The sequence below is a fragment of the Vanessa cardui genome, chromosome 19 (genome assembly GCF_905220365.1).
Source record: "Vanessa cardui chromosome 19, ilVanCard2.1, whole genome shotgun sequence".
NCBI lineage: Eukaryota > Metazoa > Arthropoda > Insecta > Lepidoptera > Nymphalidae > Vanessa > Vanessa cardui.
The window spans coordinates 4,285,799-4,306,565 of record NC_061141.1 but is presented as its reverse complement, the minus strand read 5'-3'; the positions used below and the strand labels follow the sequence as shown (position 1 = coordinate 4,306,565).

The 20,767-nt window shown below is 31.8% G+C and overlaps 1 protein-coding gene across 2 annotated transcripts in view; it reads right to left on the bottom strand.

Annotated features, from left to right (window-relative positions):
• Nucleotides 1-436: 436 nt before the first annotated feature.
• LOC124537918 (torso-like protein) overlaps nt 437-20,767 on the bottom strand; it is a 73,923-nt gene continuing 53,592 nt past the window's right edge. Inside the window, exons 2-7 of one of the 2 annotated variants that reach the window (XM_047114876.1) lie at nt 12,170-12,288; nt 8,987-9,211; nt 8,507-8,629; nt 6,173-6,347; nt 3,368-3,502; nt 437-1,575 (exon numbers count right to left, since the gene is read on the bottom strand). In XM_047114876.1, coding sequence (XP_046970832.1) covers nt 1,315-1,575; nt 3,368-3,502; nt 6,173-6,347; nt 8,507-8,629; nt 8,987-9,211; nt 12,170-12,270 — 1,020 coding nt within the window. In that variant the 5' untranslated portion in view covers nt 12,271-12,288 and the 3' untranslated portion in view covers nt 437-1,314. Of the gene's footprint in view, nt 1,576-2,511; nt 2,647-3,367; nt 3,503-6,172; nt 6,348-8,506; nt 8,630-8,986; nt 9,212-12,169; nt 12,289-20,767 lie in introns of both variants that reach the window. The other variant, XM_047114875.1, reaches the window with a different exon arrangement.

Below are 20,767 nucleotides of genomic sequence, written 5' to 3'. Positions count from 1 at the left end.
TTCAAACCGGAACACAACAATACTGAGTACTGTTGTTTGGCGGTAGAATGACTGATGAGTGGGTGGTACCCACGCAGACGGGCTTGCACAAGGTCCTACCACCAAGAAAAGTAAGTTCTTTTTTATAGCGACAGTAACTAGATATGTAAATTATGAGAGTTAGATTGTAGAGTACTACAAATTTAGAATATACACGTTATATGATTAAAATAACAAAAGAATTATTGTTTTATATGGGTTCGCCACTCCAAGATCCCGGGTTCGATTTTCGGCCGAGTAGATGTAGAAAAAGTTCATTAGATTTCTATGTTGTCTTGGGTACCATCATTACTTCTGATTTTCCATAACAAAAGTGCTTCAGCTACTTACATTGGGATCAGAGTAAATGCCCGTGATGTTGTCCAATATTACTTATATTTTAAATAAAGCAAGCAAGTTCAGTCATAAATCGTTTTTATTCTGTCTATCTTATATATCTCAGGTAATATTTACATAGCATTTCGTTTCTGTAAATGCGTTCATATTTTGATCCCGCTTTCTTATTTGTACATACTTGGAAATAACACTAAATATTATTGCACATAAATTATATAAAAATATCATTACCGACATGTCAGTTTTTAATAAAGCAAATATTACAAAGTTTTGTTATTATTTGTTCCAATTTTTAATATATCATATAAAATAATTTTTTTTTATTAAAATATATAGTAATTTATGTAATTTTTAAAATATTTTCTTTACATAATTATATTTTATAGGCACTTTCATGTATAATAAAGTATTGTATACTACATTTTAATATAAATAGTCATGTGTTCCTTTTAACTGACATTTATCATCACATACTGAATACTACATAATTAAATACTTACACGCTATTATTTAAACAAATGAATTATAATTATTTTGTAAAATTTATACACCCTTTTTTAAATTTATCACATGCGAACAAGTTTGTTTAACGTATTTTAAAACTAATTTGTTGCCAGTTTCAAAAATATTTACTTGCACAGATATTATAATACCGGAATTGAATAAAAGTGATATTAAAAAAATATATTTTATCGTCTATATCGAACATTGGAATGAAATTTACGATAAGAATGTACTTATTAATACTTTTTTTTTTATTAAAAACAGATAATAAATAAAATACAAATGATTTTTAGTAAACGTCACTTTACCATTATGTCCTGTATAGTTTTAATAATAATAATACACAAAGATTGCATGATGTTTGCTGTCATTTGTCTTCGGAACTTTTTAAAGCGACTTAATTACTTAAATTAACTAATTTATCTATCACCATTATCACATATTACTCTCCCACAGTTTTAAATAATTGTCTATTACTTCTTCGAACCATTTTCTTTTCTTCGTGTCTTTGAATGCAGGCGATAATGTCTTTAATTCTAATTGTAATAAAGCTTCGTTTCCCAGTAACGTGTCTAAGTTTCTCAGTAGAGTCGGTTCTCCATGTAGTTTTAATAAGCTTGGATAGGAGAATATGTAGTAGTGTACTCTTAGACGCTTCATCGCCCAGCTCTCCACTGTTTTGTTGCCACTTGCGACCTGTAATATTGGTTGAATCATACTTAAATTTACTATGTTAATTATAATTATTATTTAAGAACAAAATGTATTATTCATTTAATTTATTTCTTTATTTAATAGGCTATTTGACTGGTTTTTAAAATCAATTTTATATTATTTAAGGAATCCAGTAAAAGTTGGTTTATTTACTTCTAGTACATATTTGTCGAAAAATATCGTATTAAAAATTCCATATTTAAATAGCGCGCGAAAACGCTACTTCGAGAATATGGCCCTGCAATAGGGTCAGTGACGTCACTTTCCTGTATTTTAATCCGTGGTACATATTGTAGAAAAGCAACGTTTAAAAGTGACTTCATCATAAGCCCGGCCAATCAGGACTGTTTTGTGTCACGTGGCAAACGTTTGAAAAAATCCATTTTTATTTATTGATTTTTGAATAAATTAAGTATTATTTTGAATTTTCGTTAGTAAATAACTATTTCTAAACTCACAATTTACACTGATTATAATAATTGACACTTTATTTTTCGCATTGTCAAATAGCCTATTAACGACACCAAAAAGTAATGCAATCAAAATACACTATAAACCAAGTCATCATAAATTATTGGCTAATTGCCTACTTTTATACAGGTGTTCTAAAATTACATAATAGTTAATGGTATAAATTATTTAAAATATATATATTCGAAAATGATACTGATACAGGTATTAAAAAAATATATAAATTTAGATAGAATGAACAATGTTTTAATGAATTATGAATATATATGAAAAAGGCTTCTAAATTATTATCATGCGCATTGCTCATGCGAAAATTTATAATAATAAATAAAAAAAGTTACTAGGTATGCCCAATAAAAATAGCTTCTGTAATTCAAAGTCTATAATTTTTTTTTTTCATTTTAATATGCGTTCAATTTTTTGCGAAGACTATAAAGTTATTTTTACCTTAATCTGGCCAATGTGTTTGGCCTGCCAAGGTGAGAAGTAACCTTCCAACTCCTTAGCCGTTATATCCGCAACGCCCTTGCTTTTAAGTCTCTCTTTGATCATAGAGTATGCGGTTCTAGAGAACACAAACACCTGGAGTGAGAGCATAGACAAGATTCACGTTTTTATAAAGTCACTGTTTGACAGCTGTCAGTTGGGCGCGCACTCGCGGTTCTCTGCCAAGGTTTCAATCGAACACAAACCTATTTTCTATTTCGATCACATAGTTTATTACGGTTTTTTTTTTTTTTAATAAAAACTCAACACTATATGTTTCTTTTTTAAAACATAAAAATTTTGGCATACTTTCTTTTGTTAATTTAAAAGTACATTTGATGGAAGTGTATGTGCATGCATTTAATGAAGATCAATATATATCGATCACAAGACATGCTCACATGAAAATGATAAGAAAGAAATAGAAAAAGGTTTACAAGAAGACTGAGTACCGAGTCCTCTTAAAGCGTCATCCATATCAAGCATAAATATAGAAGACAAAATGGATGCAACTCGTTCAATAGCTTGGTTCTGTTTGATAATGTTACCATTGTAAAAAAAAATATTGAATTAGTTTTTTTAATCTGTTCTAAATGAATTCATATAAGCTTTTATTATTAACTAGAATAATTATTGTTTATATTTATTTATTGCTTTAGAAATACCATCGGCATATTCACAAATCATATTTAGGAAAAACAACAAAAGAAAACTTGTACAGTGTGATACCATTACAGGTATTTACATTTTATATTTACGTAAATGATTTTATAATATGAGTATTTTATCAAGCAGAGCCAAGCCGTTTGATTCAAACCTTGATAGTTCCGACGTGCTCAGCGAACAGGGGCGAGAAGTAATTGCTCATTTCACTGGTCGGTATGTCCGACACGCCCCGCGACTTCACTCGCTCTTTGATACGCGAGTACACGCCACGAGAAAACACGAATACCTAGACAATATTTGTTATAAAAAAGACTATCAAAGGATAGTCAATAATTCAGGCGAATGATTATGAAATCTGTTTTTGTGGATAGGTATTGTTGGCTGCATTGCTAGACGACGTTTTGTCACAATGTTGCCAACTTGGAAAACTTAATTAGTTTGATTTGTATCTGAATAAGGATTTTCTATCACATGACATTCTTGAACAGCACAGCAGAATATTTGGCGGTAGAATAATTGGTAAAGTGATACCTTACACTTAGAATTTTTTTTATAGTATTACGATAAGAATTCATAGGAATTTAATTTAATTATGAATTTATATATTCCGTAATAAACGTTCACTCAAGCATTTGTTAGTCATTTGAATATATTTTTTTATGGATATATATATGTGCCAAATCAATTTCATAGAAATTCTGCCGCATGTGTATTCCACCAACCCGCATTGGAACAGCGTGGTGGAATATGTTCCAAGCCTTCGCCTCAAAGGGAGAGGAGGCCTTTAGCCCAGCAGTGGGAATTTACAGGCTGTTGTTGTATGTGCCAAATCATTATCATAATTACATAGTATAAAACAAAGTCGCTTACCGCTGTCAATCACTGTGTACCTATGCTTAAGATCTTTAAAATTACGCAACGGATTTTGATGCGATATTTTTAATAGATAGAGTGATTCGAGGGGAAAGTTTTTTTATGTAATTAAAAAAAAATCTGTAGTATTTTTAGTATCAGCATTACACACGTGCGAAGCCGGGGTGGGCCCCTAGTTATTTATATAAGATATCGCTTTCACTATATGCAAATATACTCGTATGATATTTAAAATGAATAACAAAAAAAGTACAACATGATTCGAATTTTTACAATAAAAAGAAAGATCAACTCAACGATGAATTTTTATTATTGTAAAATGATAATCCGTCGAGAATTATTTAACAGCGGTTTATGTCGGAACATAAACACACAACGCAAGGAACATGGAAACGTATTACCGCCAAGCAAAATATCCGCATAATTTGAAAACAATGTCACGTTACTTGAAGCGTTTCTTGAATGACAACATTTACACCGGTCACTGTTTCTTGTTTTACATATTACATAGGAAAGAAAAACAATGGCTATCGTCGGATACTGTTGGAAAGAAGTTGTTATTTCTATATATTATGTAATAAATAACAAGAAGGTTGTAAACTACCCACAGGCCATATGTTAGTCTAGGCTAAGGCCCTTTCAAAACCTTCTCCCCTTGAGGAGAAGGTTTTGAAATGAAGGTTGGTGGAATACATATATGGTAGAATTGCTTTGAAATTAGACACACACACATGCAGGTTTCCTGACGATGTTTTCCTTCACCGCCGAGCACGGGATGAATTATAAGCACAAATTAAGTAAATGAATGTCAGCGGTACTTTTCTGGGTTCGAAGCAGCAATCATCGGTTAAGATGCACGCTTTTTAACCACTGGGCCAGCTGAGCTCAATAAAAGCTTATAAGTTTATAAATAGAGAACACAACGAAATAAATCAACAACTAATAAGAATAATGAAATTAGATATAAATAGAAATTAGCATTGTCATCAAAAGTCTTGTTTAATATCGACATTTTCGGAGTGGTGGACACTCCATATGCTTGAATTTATCGGACAAATTGATCACAACTATTAAATTAACTATACTAAAACAATTTTCAAAAAATGAAACTCGTAACTTCAGCCAAAGCTTTTCACATCAGAAAAAATTACGGACTGATCGCACATAAGGTGTTACATTTGCATATGTCAAAAAAAAAGTTAGGTCTATGTACTGGGGACTATATATTTCTCATTATATAGAGAACTTCTGCGTGTGTTTATAAACACTAATCCGTTATTGAGCGCATTGCGTGACACGTGATTCCGTCCTTTTATAAACGACTTAATCGTTATAGCATTTAAACCTTAATTTATAGTAGCTTAAGATAAAATACGACGTTTTTTTTGGCACACGCATGAGCTGTATTATCTTAAAATCAATATTATTTATTATCAATAAATTATATTCTTACAAAAACGTATTGTACTTAAATGGCAATTTTTATCAAATTAGTTATATCGAGTATTTTACTAAATTTTTGGTTATTGTCGATATTTATTTGTGAATTCTGTCTGGGTAGGTCCACATTCTCGTCTGTTATACTACCGCCAAATATTTCACATCTTATTTGATTGTTGCTGTTTGAAGTCAGTGAGCCAGTGTAACAGGTACAAAGGATATGAGTAAGTCTGTTCCTTACCTCATTACGACTAGTGGACTGACAGTATAGACATTTCATACATAGTCGATGATTAGAACTTATGAGATCGAATGAAATATAAAATTGCTGCAGATTGTATCTGCGATTATTTGCGATTTGCCTTCTATTAATAACAGGTTATTAATGTTCCATTGCTGGTCAGACATTCCTTCCTTAGGGAGAGGACTTGGAGCTTGGAAATGATGCTCAAATATGATTTGGTAGATATATATCAGGATTTTTCCTTCACCGCTGAGCACTCAAAAATGAAAACTACAAATCAATCACATAGAAAGTTATTGCTTGTTCCGCTCTAATATCTTCTTAAATCTTCAGGACTCAACAAAGAAATATTGCAAGTATATCGTTATTAAGATGATGTAGTAGGTAATGTAGTCTCACCTGATACAAGGAGTTACCCGTGATATACGACGCGATGTAGTGCGATCCATACTTCCTGATGAAGTCCGCTACTGACACCGTGTCTCCGATTTTGATCTCTTGTATGGCTTCGTTCACTACGTCCTCGACTACGATATTAGGAGGTAGGTCTTTGAGCTTAGCTGTTTCACGGAACCTGGAATTGAGACAAGTGTGATCAGATTCGAGATGGCCCAATGGTTAGAACACGTGCATCTTAACCGATGATTGCGGGTTCAAACCCAGGCAAGCACCGCAGATTCATGTGCTTAATTTGTCTTTATAATTCATCTCGTGCTCAGCGGTCAAGGAAAACATCGTGAGGAAACCTGCATGTGACAAATTTCATAGAAATTCTGCCACATGTGTATTCCACCAACCCGCATTGGAACAGCGTTGTGGAATATGTTCCAAACCTTCTCCTCAAAGGGAGAGGAGGCCTTTAGCCCAGCAGTGGGAATTTACAGGCTGTTGTTGTTTTTTTATTTTTATTTTTTTATTTATTTAATAAGTACACTAACAATATTAATATGGCTTACACAACATCCAAAAAAAGAAAAACAACTTCTGATACGTACATCGATTACAAATGTACATAACATTCATAGTGTATCGTGTCAACATATTTGTTTAAAGTTGAAATTAAAACATATTTTACAATTTAAAAAAAAAATGACCTATGCTATCGTCGTTTATAAACATAATAACTAAATAATATAACAGAAAAGCGAAAAATAAAGAAAACAAAAAACAAAAAAAAAACAAACTTGTTGTTGTTGTTGTTGTGATCAGATTACCACGTAGCAAGAGTAGCTTTTACTATGAAGCCTCTGCAATGCACTCACTGCATATTGAAACCCACTGATATCTGCATCTTTTTATAATTTGCATGGCAATATCAATTTTTTATTTCTTATTAAAATTAATTTAAATTCAAACCTCTCTGGGTTTTTTATACTTTCAAATCTCGCAGGTCCTGTAGTCTATTAGCCTATCAACTATGCACAAAAATGGAGGCAGTGTGGCGAATAAAGTGTTGAGTATTCAATTGTTTTGTTTTTTTACCTTTTTATACTTAAGAACCTAACCTAACCTAGAAGCTGAAAGAGTTTTAAAGAATTTGCTGTGGGCTTGTTTAATCCCGAACTGGTATGATAGGATTATTTTGAATCGAGTTGTATCTTTAGGTGTGCTTATGGAAACATTATACAGGCCGTTTTGGTTGCCATGTTATGTACGTGTTAGTTCAATACACAAGTTTTGTCATTTCAGACAGCATTAATACGTGTTTTAGAGTTAGCGATTTAATTATGATAAACATATTTATCTCATTAATTTTGTCTTATAGGGATGACAGTCACATAATTACAAAATATACTGCGACTTGCTAATAGTTTTATAATTATTAAACTATTAATTTTTCGCAATTTACAAGTATTTATAGTAATTATAGGTATTTAATTTCCATTCGGTATTAGTAGGAGAGTTTGTAGAATAAGGCACGTATTATTTCGTGCTATATTGTAATCGAGGCCAACTAATTTATCTTTAAGATTCAATTAGTCAAACAATTGGATTTTCTTATTGAGGTGGATTGATGCCGTAATATTTCCTAATTACGAAAAGTGCTAAGATAATTAAAAAAGTGATTTTTAGGTTGTTCAATTTGTTGCTAAGGCACAAATATATATTTAAAAATAATTGTTAGCTGTAACTGATGGTTACAAAAAAAAAACAGTTATGTAAAAATAAAATGGTGGCAAAAATATTGGGGGTATAGATTGTTACTACAGGTAATATTAACCTTAGGGCCCAGTGGTTAACCAGTGTCTTTTAAGAATAATAAGTATATATGTATACTAATATTATAAATGCGAATTTCTGTATTTTTAGAACGTTGAAAGTTTGACTGTATGTTTGTTGCTCTTGAACATACAAACCATTGAATTGATTTAAATGAAATTTGTTATGAACTCCAAGGTAAGAAATAGGTTACTTTTTAGGCCTTAAATCTATTGATCAACCACTAAAACACGAGAAAAGCGAGGGCAAGCACTAGTATTTAAATTAAGAACATTACATTATGTTTTCTTGTTTGTTATACAAATGGTTTCAATTTAATTATATATTAAACTTTACCTACATATAATCGTGTCTAGATATAAATGTTTAGCTATCAGGTCAGTGCCAAGGCTTGCACTCTTAATCCGGTGTATAAGTCAGAACTATTGTTTTATGGGAAAAAAATAGACCGGAACTGGTAGGCTATAACGTGTGTAGGCAAAACAATGAAAAGTATTTTCACATGTATCTTACCTAGAAACCCTTACGAGTACGTAGCAATGGTCACCGTTGATGAATGAAGAATTGATACCAAGATTACGGGCCATGATATCCGTGGGCCAGCCAGCGGTGAACGCTCGCCAAGGGCGCTCTAATCTGAAAGGATATTATAGAATATTTATGTAAAATTCAATTAATTTAATAAACATAAATAATAGCATATACATTAAAGGAATTTGTGTTTATTAAACAATGTGTTTATTAGCTCTATTATGAGCTGTTATATGTACTGTAAATACTTCTTTTTTTGTTAATTTTGCTGACTTTTTATGAGAGAGGAGATTTTGTACAATGCACTAGAAGAATTATTTCACTCATTTTTATATAGGACTTACTTCGATTTATTATTCTTTATTGTTTGTACAAAAGTCACCTCTACATTACTGTGAATTATGTTCATAATTGAATGTTTATTATTGAATAACAAAAAAAATACTGAACCGCGTTTCTTACCTTTCGAAACTAAAATCCCTAAAATATGCCTGCAGAAGTTGCTTCAAGTTATCGCAAAATTCCATATGAAAGTCTCCATCGAACAGCGTCTTGGCTTGGCGCGGTTTGGGCGCGACCACGAAGCGTTCCGTGTCCTGGAAAACGCTGACGGTCGGCTCTCGGAAAACCCAGCCGTCTGTGTCGTTCCGCGGAACCACCCGCATGCAAATACTGAGGTAGCCATATCTGAAAAATAACATATTAATTAACAGATTTTATTGACTACATTTAAACAGAAACGCTTGGACCTTGGAGTAGTGGAGCAAAAAGCGTGATCAAAAGTATTAAACCTTGCCTCATTGTCTCCACTGGTGACAGGAGGGCTGGTTTGTTTTTAGCACAGAGGATCGAAATTGCGATTCAACGAGGAAAACCCAGTATCCCACAAATGATTGTCTTCAGTTTATATTATGATGAAATTAAATTTAGCTCATGACATCATCACTATCAGTTATAGTTGGTAGAATTCAATTATTTTAGATAGATTTAGATGTTTTGTTCACCGGACCTTCAATATCCACAAGTAAGTGCAGGGATTTTTTTTATTTCCATACTTTTATTCAGGTTTTATTTATCATAGTGATCGATTTTGATAATATATCCGATAGATATGTTATGTAGATATAGCTTTATCGCTGTTATTAAAAAAAATCCATATTTTTTCACGTTGGTAGGTGTTATATAATAAATATTTGTTATGTATTACATCATAACAAAACATTTGTTGTCACTAGAAAAACATATAAGATATAAAATAATTTCTCGAATGTTTTGTTTCCTGTATTATCGTTTAGTATGCAATAAAAAATGTTATATTTTTTAGGAAACATTTTCCATACAACGATTTAAATTCCAACAATATAACGTACTCTACGTTTTGGATTTATTTCTGGTCTCATTCTAAATTCTTAACGAGTATCAATGTCCAATGATAAAAAATAACCCAAAAATAACCTTTAAACATTTTGTAATAAGAGCGTGTTTTGATTGATTTTTAAATTAGTTTATTTTCAAAGTAACAAACGAATATGGTAATAAAATAGTTGGTATGAAATATGAATACCTAGTATTGCATTGTTTGAATAACAATAACATTAAATAGTTTGTAGCTATTAGCCTTAAAAGGTATTATAAGTTCTTTTTATAATTGGCGCTTAATCCTATTAAATTCCAATGACATATTGTTACAAATTCAACAAGCCTTTTAAATGTTTCGATCGCCAGTTCGAAATGTAGTTTTTACTTAGAGTGATTGCTAAGAGAAACAATAGTTAGTTTAGCTAGTTCCATCGAAATATTAATGAAAATCAATGCTTTCTATATAATTTCACGCCTTTTTTATTAAGTATAATGTATATTTTCGAATAATAAACCTGATTTATATATAATTTTATCAGTGTGTGAATTTCGGGTACTACAGGTACATGTCAATAAATACTATTTATTGACATAATTCATGGAGTAAGGAATATATATAAGGTGAATACATATATGACATGACAACAATGACATACATAAAATGTTGTCATGTAGTTATCAAATAAACTTAAATACGATCTTTGGCAAGTACTAGGAGCTCATATCAGTTCTGTAGGTTTCTTTCTATGTTAGTTGACAAAGAACTATATATATTTATTCAGATTAAATTAAAGTATATATTTGTCATCTATATTAATATTATAAATGGGAAATTAATTCTCTGCGTCTTTCTGTCTGTTGCCCTTTCACTACCCAACCAATAGAGCGAATTTCATGAAATTCGTTATGAAGCAAACTTGAATTCCATGCAAGGAGATAGACTACTTTTTACCTAATACGAGACAACCAACTCTTAAAATGCAAGCGAAGCCGCTGGCAGCAACTAGATCCAATATAATTAAATTATTAACATCAACAAACAAACGAAGGTGAATTAAATGATAGTATTATTATTTATAAACACAAATATGATCTTTGGCAAGTACTAGGAACTCATAAGAGTTGAGTATCTCTTTATGATTGCTGACAAAGAACTATAAAAATTCTCAGGTGCTCCTTTTTCGTTAGTGAAGCGAATTTAACCTTCCTGTACGTTACGATATAATTTCTATAAATGCAACAATGTATTTATAGATTAATTAATTTGTTATTACTAGCGACCTGCCCGGCTTCGTACTGATGGACAAAAGTTTTTTTTCTTCCGTCATCTTTATCAACTGTCGTTCTAATCCAACTTTTTATACAAAAATCTTAATAAATTATGTACACCAATCTTCCCTGTGAATCCCTCTATATATTAATAGTAGTAGTGATATATTATTAATTTAGTAAACTGTTGCTATAAAATATTTGTTGCGGATTGATTAATTTGTTCCATTTGACCAATCAGTAGTAACTGTAACTAATATTGAAAATTTTTAAATAAAGTTATATTTGTTCATTTGCTTTTTTTATGACACGTTGTCCGGGATATATAAAGGATAACCTTTATATCTATAACGATAGGTTACCTAACGTCGGAATCAATCGTCCCATCACACACGGGCGAAGGCAGGCAGTAAATAGTATATAGTATAAATATATTTTTATGTACATCGATATCTAGCAAATATGATATAGATGATTTCATCTGGCAAATAATATAAAAGAACACTAAACTTGTTACAGAGTTTCTTACCTCTTCTGTACGGTAGATATTTCTGAGCAGGTGGTAATTTAAGATTCAATAAAATACTGTAGGTAAGTGACGTTTCAAAAGAGCTTGTAAAAACCTAAAGATTATTTTTACGTTTATGTAAAACACATCCTAAATTCATCCATAAATATATGAGTATTTTATTTCGTGATTTGTTTAATTCTTATATGACGAATAAAGTAACGAATCACATAGATGTTTCCTAGATGTACTATGTTTTTTTTTTTATAGAATAGGTTGGCGCCATCAACCTTGGCAACTAAGATGCTATGTCCCTTGTGCCTGTTACACTGGCTCACTCACACTTCAAACCGGAACGCAACAATACTACGTACTGTTGTTTAGCGGTAGAATATCTGATGAGTGGGGGGTACCTAGTACCTACCCAGGCGGGCTTGCACAAAGCCCTACCACCAAGTGTTTACGAGTATGTTTTGTTAATAGTAGTAGCCACATAGCGAGACACGTACCTCATAAATATGTTGATGGATTTGCCCACGCCGAGCTCGGAGTCAAGTGTGGCGGCGCGGCACAGTGCAACCGCCAGCAGGAGCACTGGCAACCGCACCATCACACCGACTCTGAACACCTGGAACAAACATAACAATCATAAATATCATCATTATCATTACATAATATAAAACAAAGTCGCTTACCGCTGTCTGTCCCTATGTATGCTTAGATCTTTAAAATTACGTAATGGATTTTGATGCGGTTTTTTTTTAATAGATAGAGTGATTCCAGACAAATGCCTTCCATTTGTATGGACAATATAGTAAAGAAACAAGAAAAACTGTGTAGTATGTTTAGTAATACACCCATGCGAGGCTGGGGCTTGTCGCTAGTATTTTATATAATAACCAATATTGTAATTTTTTTCTCATGAAACTATTCAAAAAACAGAACATACATATCTGTTTCAACTGATGTTTGGTAATACAGTATGGGTCCGACTTATGAGGTGGTTTAAGACCGCTTATAACAAGAGTATAATTAGTCTGCAATACTGATAACTCTTAGCAATACAGACTCTGTATTGCTAAACAAAAGGCAGATGCTACTATTTCAAAATGTTTTTCTTGATCTATGTCACGGAATCTTTTAACATTAATTTCAAAGTCTTCATGACATATGATGGCCATGAAAATTGGCTTACTTACAATTGATCATAATGACGAATGATAATACAGTAGTAATTTTCTCTAGTATCGTGATCAGGAATTTCGAGACAAACAAACAAACAACCACAACAACAGCCTGTAAATTTCCCACTGATGGGCTAAGGCCTCCTCTCCCTTTGAGGATAACGTTTGGAACATATTCCACCACGCTGTTCCAATACTTGTTGGTGGAATACACATGTGGTAGAATTTCTATGAAATTAGACACAAGCTGGTTTCCTAACGATGTTTTCCTTCCCCGCTGAGCACGAGATGAATTATAAACAGTAATTAAGCACATGAATATAGAGTGGTGCTTGCCTGGGTTTGAATCCGCAATTATCGATTAAGATCTAACCACTTGGCCACCTCGGCTCCTTAACAAACAAAACCAAGGCTGCAATTGCAGGGAAACTACGTATCACCATGTACTAGGAGATTAGTGTCATTAAGAGTAATGCTTAAGCGTGGTGTATAATACGTATATGTTGGCTTAGCTTCTGCTATTTATTAGTGCTAGTAGTCGCACGCGGCTTCGCTCGCGTTTTAAGGTGTTGGTTATCACGTGTCAGGCAAAAAAGGAGCATATGTCTTATTTCATTAAATTCGGTTCAATTGCTTGACAGTGAAAGAGAGACAAACAGACAGACAGCAGAGTTACTTTCACATTTATTATACTAATATAGATTCAATATTAATTATATCAAAAATTTATTATATATATAAAAAATCAAACCATTGATAGATGTTGTGTTTTTTGAAGGTTGATTATTAAAAGGTTCTAACTTTTCTATTACATTAACTTTGGTCACGTTCGTTACTTGACCGGCGTGACGTTACGCTATCGTTAGCATTTCATGCGATTGTTATATTTTAAAATGGTGCCATCGTCATGGTAATATACTTGGCACAATTCAGAGGATTGTTGATTGCTTCCATTGGTGACAGGAGGGCTGGTTCGTTTTTTGCCCAGAGGATCGGTATTGCGATTCAACGGGAAAATGTTGCTAGCATTCTTGCCACCATTCGACGCGGTCAATATTTATACAGTAACTAGTTTTATTTCATATTTGTATATATTTGAGGATTGTTTGGGTATTTAAAGTTACATGTATTTTATACACACATTAACGAGGGTTAGCAGCGTTTTAAATATTTTATAAAAATCCAGTAATATAGATTTAATCAATCATTTGCGCGCTCGGCCACGATAAGTTAATTACTATGTAATAAAATTAACTAAACAAATATAATCTAATTTGTATTTTTTTGCTCTTAATCGTACGCACACTAAGATCTTGTAAACACGTCTCACTCATACTAATGCACATCGAAATTAATTAAACGTGTAGTGTAACGCATTCTCGTAAATGTATATATCCTATATATATACCTAATGTAAACCACATTGAATATAATCGTGTAAAATGACAATTAAGAGAGGCAGCCAGACTAACACCGGACGACCAGGAAGTAGTATGCATCGTCGATCTGGTGCGGGGTCAAGATTATTTTCCTCTGAAGAATATTCTGAAGAATTGCAAAGATCGGGTGTATTATGGCAGAAAGTCACGACAACTTACGAGCTTGGATATCGGATTGGTTTAAGAAGGCTCTCATTTCTATGAGAGGTTTCTATAATAGTCTATGCGTCAAAAATATCTCAATATTAAATGTTCATACTTTAACGTGTTACTCTAATTTTACAGTGTAATATTTTTATAGTAGCAACATCGTTTTTTTATGTATTCTATCGTAACGTAGATTTGGTGCAATCGGCTTGCTGTTGCTACCGTGTAATTTCAAAGTGAGAAATACTTCTAAATATCCATTACTTTGGGTTGTCTTACAGTTATTGTATTTACAAATACTGTTATCATATTGCTTAACTCGTTATAAGACTCGTATTTAAATACGATGATATATTTAATTGTTTAATCTTTCACTCACTAGGTGGCGTTGCATAGACATCGAATCTCTATGTTAAATTATTTAATAGGAATTTAAAATTATAATATGTATATTATTTATTTATTTAATTGGAGAACATATAGCCGTTGCTAAACGAAATAACAAATATTTAATAACTATTAGGCCAATAACAGTTCTCACATATAACATTAAATAGACTGAGAATAGAAAAAAAGTATCGGTAAAGAAAAAGCTAAAACTCATTGTAGTAAAAATACACGCTATGTCTCTTAGACTTGAAGAATATTTTATTAAAAGAATGACCCGATAAAATAATGATTAGAGATTAGATGCAATAAAACACAAATTGTTCACACTTGTAACTTCTAACCCTTGACCCGGTTCCCGCCAAATTAAAGCAATTGTATTCTACAAATTGCATTCAATCGTAATTCATTGAAGACGTCACGCCACTCTAAGCAAGCGTGATAATTTAAATTGATTTTTTATTCGATTTATTTGGAATAAATTAACCATTTCAAATTAAGTTGCTGATTGATTTTTTTATATTTCATAAATAAACTTTTGTCCAAGGAAATTAAATACGTGAAATCTCTTTATTTTGGTCACAGCACTCACCGATTCAAGTTAATTTTATTACTCAGTAATAGATGTCGTTAGTATATGTGAAATATTTCATGAGCTCTCGGAATAAATAAATTGTTATGTTTAATCTGTTTCGTAGTAGCGAAGACGAGATAATGAATTATTAATTTGAATTTTATAGGTTGAATTTATTTGTTTTGTTATTTAAGTTATTTTTTTAATAACTAAGCAGTTCCGCATATCTGTAGCAGATGTCGCTAGTTTGTTAATTAGCAGAATTATGTATATAATACATAATAGGTATATGGGATTTTAAAAACAACTTTATCGTTTCAAACTATTTTTGCTAGCACCTGTTATATTATACAAATATAAATACTTATTTAATTTTTTTTAATAGGATTTCTACTTTTTGTTTCCTCTTTTATATGTTATACTTATATTGAATATCATTAAATCTATTTAATCAACGAAATAATTTATATATTTATGTTTAGATCACTAGTTACCACTGGTTTCTGGGACAAATCTTGTAATTTTATTTGGTATTTGATTAAGTGGATGTTTCAAATGTAGACTAGCAAGAAAAATATTTTATTAATTGAATAATACTCAATATCTAACGAGTATTGTAACCTTATTTCGAGGAGTAAACAAAAACAAACCATAGATTTACATATTCTATATTTGCGATTCGCTAATAGCTCTGCTATATTAAGCACTATATATAGTACTTGATTAATATATCTTTATTAATTACACTGCACTTTATTCTACTTTACTCCTTATATGTTATAAATTATATGTATAAGTTTAGTTCGCCATAAATAAAAACGCATTTTAATAACAATACATAATAATAACTGTATGTTCAAGCTCTTGACCAATCATAACACGTTTTTTTTCAATTCAATAATAATAAATTATTTTTTTTTATTCCTGTAGTTGGAATTGGGAGGGCAAGGGCTGTATAATTAATTTATAGTCACTGTCACTCGGAACATATCCCAAACCTTCTCTTCAAAGGGAGAGGAGGCTTTAGGCCTTTAGCCCAGCATTGGGAAATTTACAGGCTGTTGTTGATGATCTGAGGTCTATAATGATAGCCCATACATCCAAATCTGTTCAGGCATTTAAAGGTTATAGTGTAATAAACTCACGAACATACATGAATCCTAAACACATAACACACTTTTTTAAGCGGTCGAGTAAAAATGCATGCCATATGCATGTTATCATTCCGGGGCAATTATGATTTGAATGTACTAATTAAACGTGATACGCAGGCACTTGAATCCACTCTTACAATGATGCAAGCCAACTAATGTTACCAAAATACATACGAGTGTTTCAACAATTAGTAACAACTGTTATTATATGTGTTTTGTTTACCAAAAGGGCTTATGAGTCTTAATTATAAAGGCGAAAGTTTGTATGTAATAATTGTTACTCTTTCATGCAAAGACTGCTTAATGGATTTTAATGAAACTCTACAATATTATAGCTTATACATTGAAATGAGAAATATATTGTGTAAATTATATAATATGACAAATAAAATTTAAAACGACGAAGCCGTTTGCGAATCTAGTATTAAAATAAAAATTAACAGCCAGGTCTTTTTCTTAGTAAGTTTCAAATGAATGATTTGTGATAAGAGAATCTGTGTTTGTGTGTGCACACAAAATACTTTTAAAAAAAGGAAATAAAGAAATGTTTATGTTTATTTTTTATTTTATGTTTTGAACGATGTTACCTCTCCTCCGAGCTTAGACGTTTGGTTATTACTATACAATACTGTTAATATTATTTCAAATACTTAACTAAGTATATTTACACTGGGAGTAATCCTCATCATAATGATAATTATTATCATTACATAGTATAAAACAAAGTTACTTACCGCTGTTTGTACGTATGCTTAGATCTTTAAAATCACGCAACGGATTTTAATGCGATATTTTTAATAGATAGAGTGATTCCAGAGGAAGGAAGGTTTTACATGGACAATGTAGTAAAGAAAGAAGAAAATATCTGTACCTAGTATATTTAGTACCAGCATTGCACTTGTGCTGAGCAGGGGCGGGTCGCTAGTTTTATTATATAGATTGCAGCGAAATGGTCACCATCGCCCATAGACATTGGAACTTAAATCGTCATAATGCGTCACCAACCTTGGGAGCTACGATATTAAGCCTGTAGGTATAGTGGTACTCTTCAAATCGGAACATAAAAAGACTAAGTATTGCTATCTGACGGTAGAACAGTTGATGATGGTACCTACACGGACTTGTACAGTGAGAGTAAGAAAACCTTCATCAGTTTTCAAATTCAGTCCTTTATCAAGTATTAAACTTTTGGTCCCTTTTGAATCTAAACATCAAATTATTAAGACGCAAATCAAATCAAATCAAAATAAACTTTATTCAAGTAGGCCTTTACAAGCACTTTTGAATCGTCATTTTACAATTAAGTGAAGCTATCCCCGGTACGAAGACCGGTAAGAAACTCAGTAGTTACTTTTTTTCAACATTTAAAAATACAGTCATGTTAGTTATATATGTCATTCTGGATCGGAAAAGATTATCATTTACACTGAGCACAAGAAAATAGATCTTAAGGTGACAAAACTTTTCTTAGCCCGATTGTACAAAGCCCTACTCCCGAGGAAAGATTATGTTAGTTAAAATTGTTTTTGAAACGATTTGAAAACATTTAAGTTAAGTATCTCTTGTCAAGTTAATACCCCTCGGGTAAATATTTTCTTGTGCGTATTTATAACTTGCGCTATATCAACAACGCTACGCATCTGTTGTACTGACAGCAAAACATATTAGGTTCATTATTTATGTTTACTATGTTTTTGATAATAGAACTATTTCAATTAAACATTTGTTGTTTACTGATACAAATTAAAATATTTAAATGAATTCGTAATATAATTATTAGGGTCTTCACGCCTCTGATGCTCTAGGGTCTCCCCCTCGTTTATGGCCCTAGGGCCTCTAAACCTTTAAATCAGATTCTGCTCAATTATTCTACTTTGCTAAAACGTTCATAATGTATTTTATTAAGTTACATCTTTATGTTTAGTAAATACCTTAGACACAAAAAGAATTAATAATTATATTTACATATATTAATAATGTGTAAAATCATTATAAACAAAACTTTTTACTACGCCGCAATAAAATTAATGACCAATTTCAACTTCATTATGTCAAAAGTTCAAGGAATAATATTGTGAAGGTGTCGTTTGTAAATCTATGATTATTTAAGTATGTGAAATATTGAAATTATAATAAAATGTCATATATAGCGTTGCGACATTAGGTCGTAACGTCATATTCGTTCTAATGATTTGTATAATATATTTTATGATAAATTTCAATGGTTTCCGAAATAACTTGTGATAAAAAACACGTGATATTTAACGAAGATATATAAAGTAACAGCCCATAAATTTCCCACTACTGGGCTAAGGCCTCCTCTCCTATTGAAGAGAGAGTTTGGAACACATTCCACCACGCTTTTCCAATGCGGGTTGGCGGAATGCACATGTGGCAGAATATCGATGAAATTAGACACATGCAGGTTTCCTCACGATGTTTTCCTTCACCGTCGAGCACGAGATGAATTATAAATACAATTAGGCACATATATATAGTGGTTCTTGTCTAGGTTTCAACACGAAATCATCGGTTAAGATTCACGCGTTCTAACCACTTGGTCATCTCAGCTCTCGAAGATTTATATCGGCTGTAAATCAATTCATTAGATTATTAATGTTTTTAATTTGTTTCTATAATTTATCTCTTGCTTGCGGAAAGGAGAACATCGTGAGGAGATTTGCATATATATAGTATGAAAATTATTCACATTAAATAATACTTATACTATGAACTCCAGTAGTTTGCCCTCTATACAGCAGAAATGCATTGCAAATTTAAGAATACATTGTACATTTTGTCAAAAATAATATATTTCTATTTATAAAATAATTCATTACATTCAATCTTAATATAAGTTTTATAATAGTTTGCCATTAACTAAAATAACGGTTCTTTTTTTGAATTTAGTTTGATTAAAAAATATGTAGAATGAAATAAAGAGGCGGTAATTTCATACTGGGTGAAAAAGTTCATATGAAACTGTCTGACGTATTCACGTTTAGATGTATTACGGATGCTGATATTCTGGAAACTTCTAAACATATTATATTGTGTAACGATAGATTAGGACATTTTCATTGTTTTTTACGATAAAAACAGTGTAATTTATAATACTATCATATTTCATTATTGCCGATCGAATTCACATGTGTTTTTGTTATCATTCGTTGCCTGTTTGTAAGTGTTTATCAATCTATATCAATATATTTTAAAAACTTAGTATAACTCTGGTTAGATATTTTTAATACAAGATACAAACCAGCCTCACACTATAACTCCTTTGCAGAACAGTATTCATATAAAAGTTACCAAGACCAATATGAAAGAAAAACTTTAAATCTGATGTTTTAAATATAATGCGGGTTAAGAAACGTGACATGAGCGTATTGTCAATAAATTCTTCAAAAACATAATTCTTCTGTATGTGTGTATGACACTTAATTGCTCTTAACTAGCTAAACAAATTTTGATAATATTTTTAAGTAGTTGCATTTAGCCGAGATAGCCCAGTGTTTAGAACGCGTGCATCTTAACCGATGATTATGGGTTCAAACCAAGGCAAGCACCACTTAATATTCATGTGCTTAATTTGTGTTTATAATTTATCTCTTGTTCGGCGGTGAAGGAAAACATCGTGAGGAAACATACATGTGTCTAATTTCATAGAAATTCTGCCACGTGTGTATAGGAACAGCACTGGAACATCGTGGTGGAATATGTTCCAAACCTTCTCCTCAAAGGAGAATTGACAGGCTATTGTTGTTGTAATAGGTAGTTCAAAAATCGAACATCTTATTTCATCCGTACAAAGTCCGGGCACCTAATATTTTACAAACCATTTCGTTCTCATAAAGTGTGAATTTCACCATCACTTACAAAATTGGTAATTAGTCACGTTCAGTTTCTGTTTTTCACTGGCACAGTCTTGTCTTCCGCAACGCCTCCAGAATCTAGATTAGCGAAACATTGACGCCTCGATGTCTGTATTATGAAATAGTCATTTCGTTTTGTGTGTTTGTAAGTGCCTTTCGGTAATCTTCGCGTTTCCGAATACACCCGATTACAAATTTGTTTAACTCTTCGATGTTACATTTATTACCTAATCAATACAACTGGGAACTTCGGCAGAATACGTGACGTCATGAAAGGTCAATGTCATGTATCGTAATTTTTTGATACGCAACTTTGACTACCTTCTTCAATATTAATAGTTTCGTGC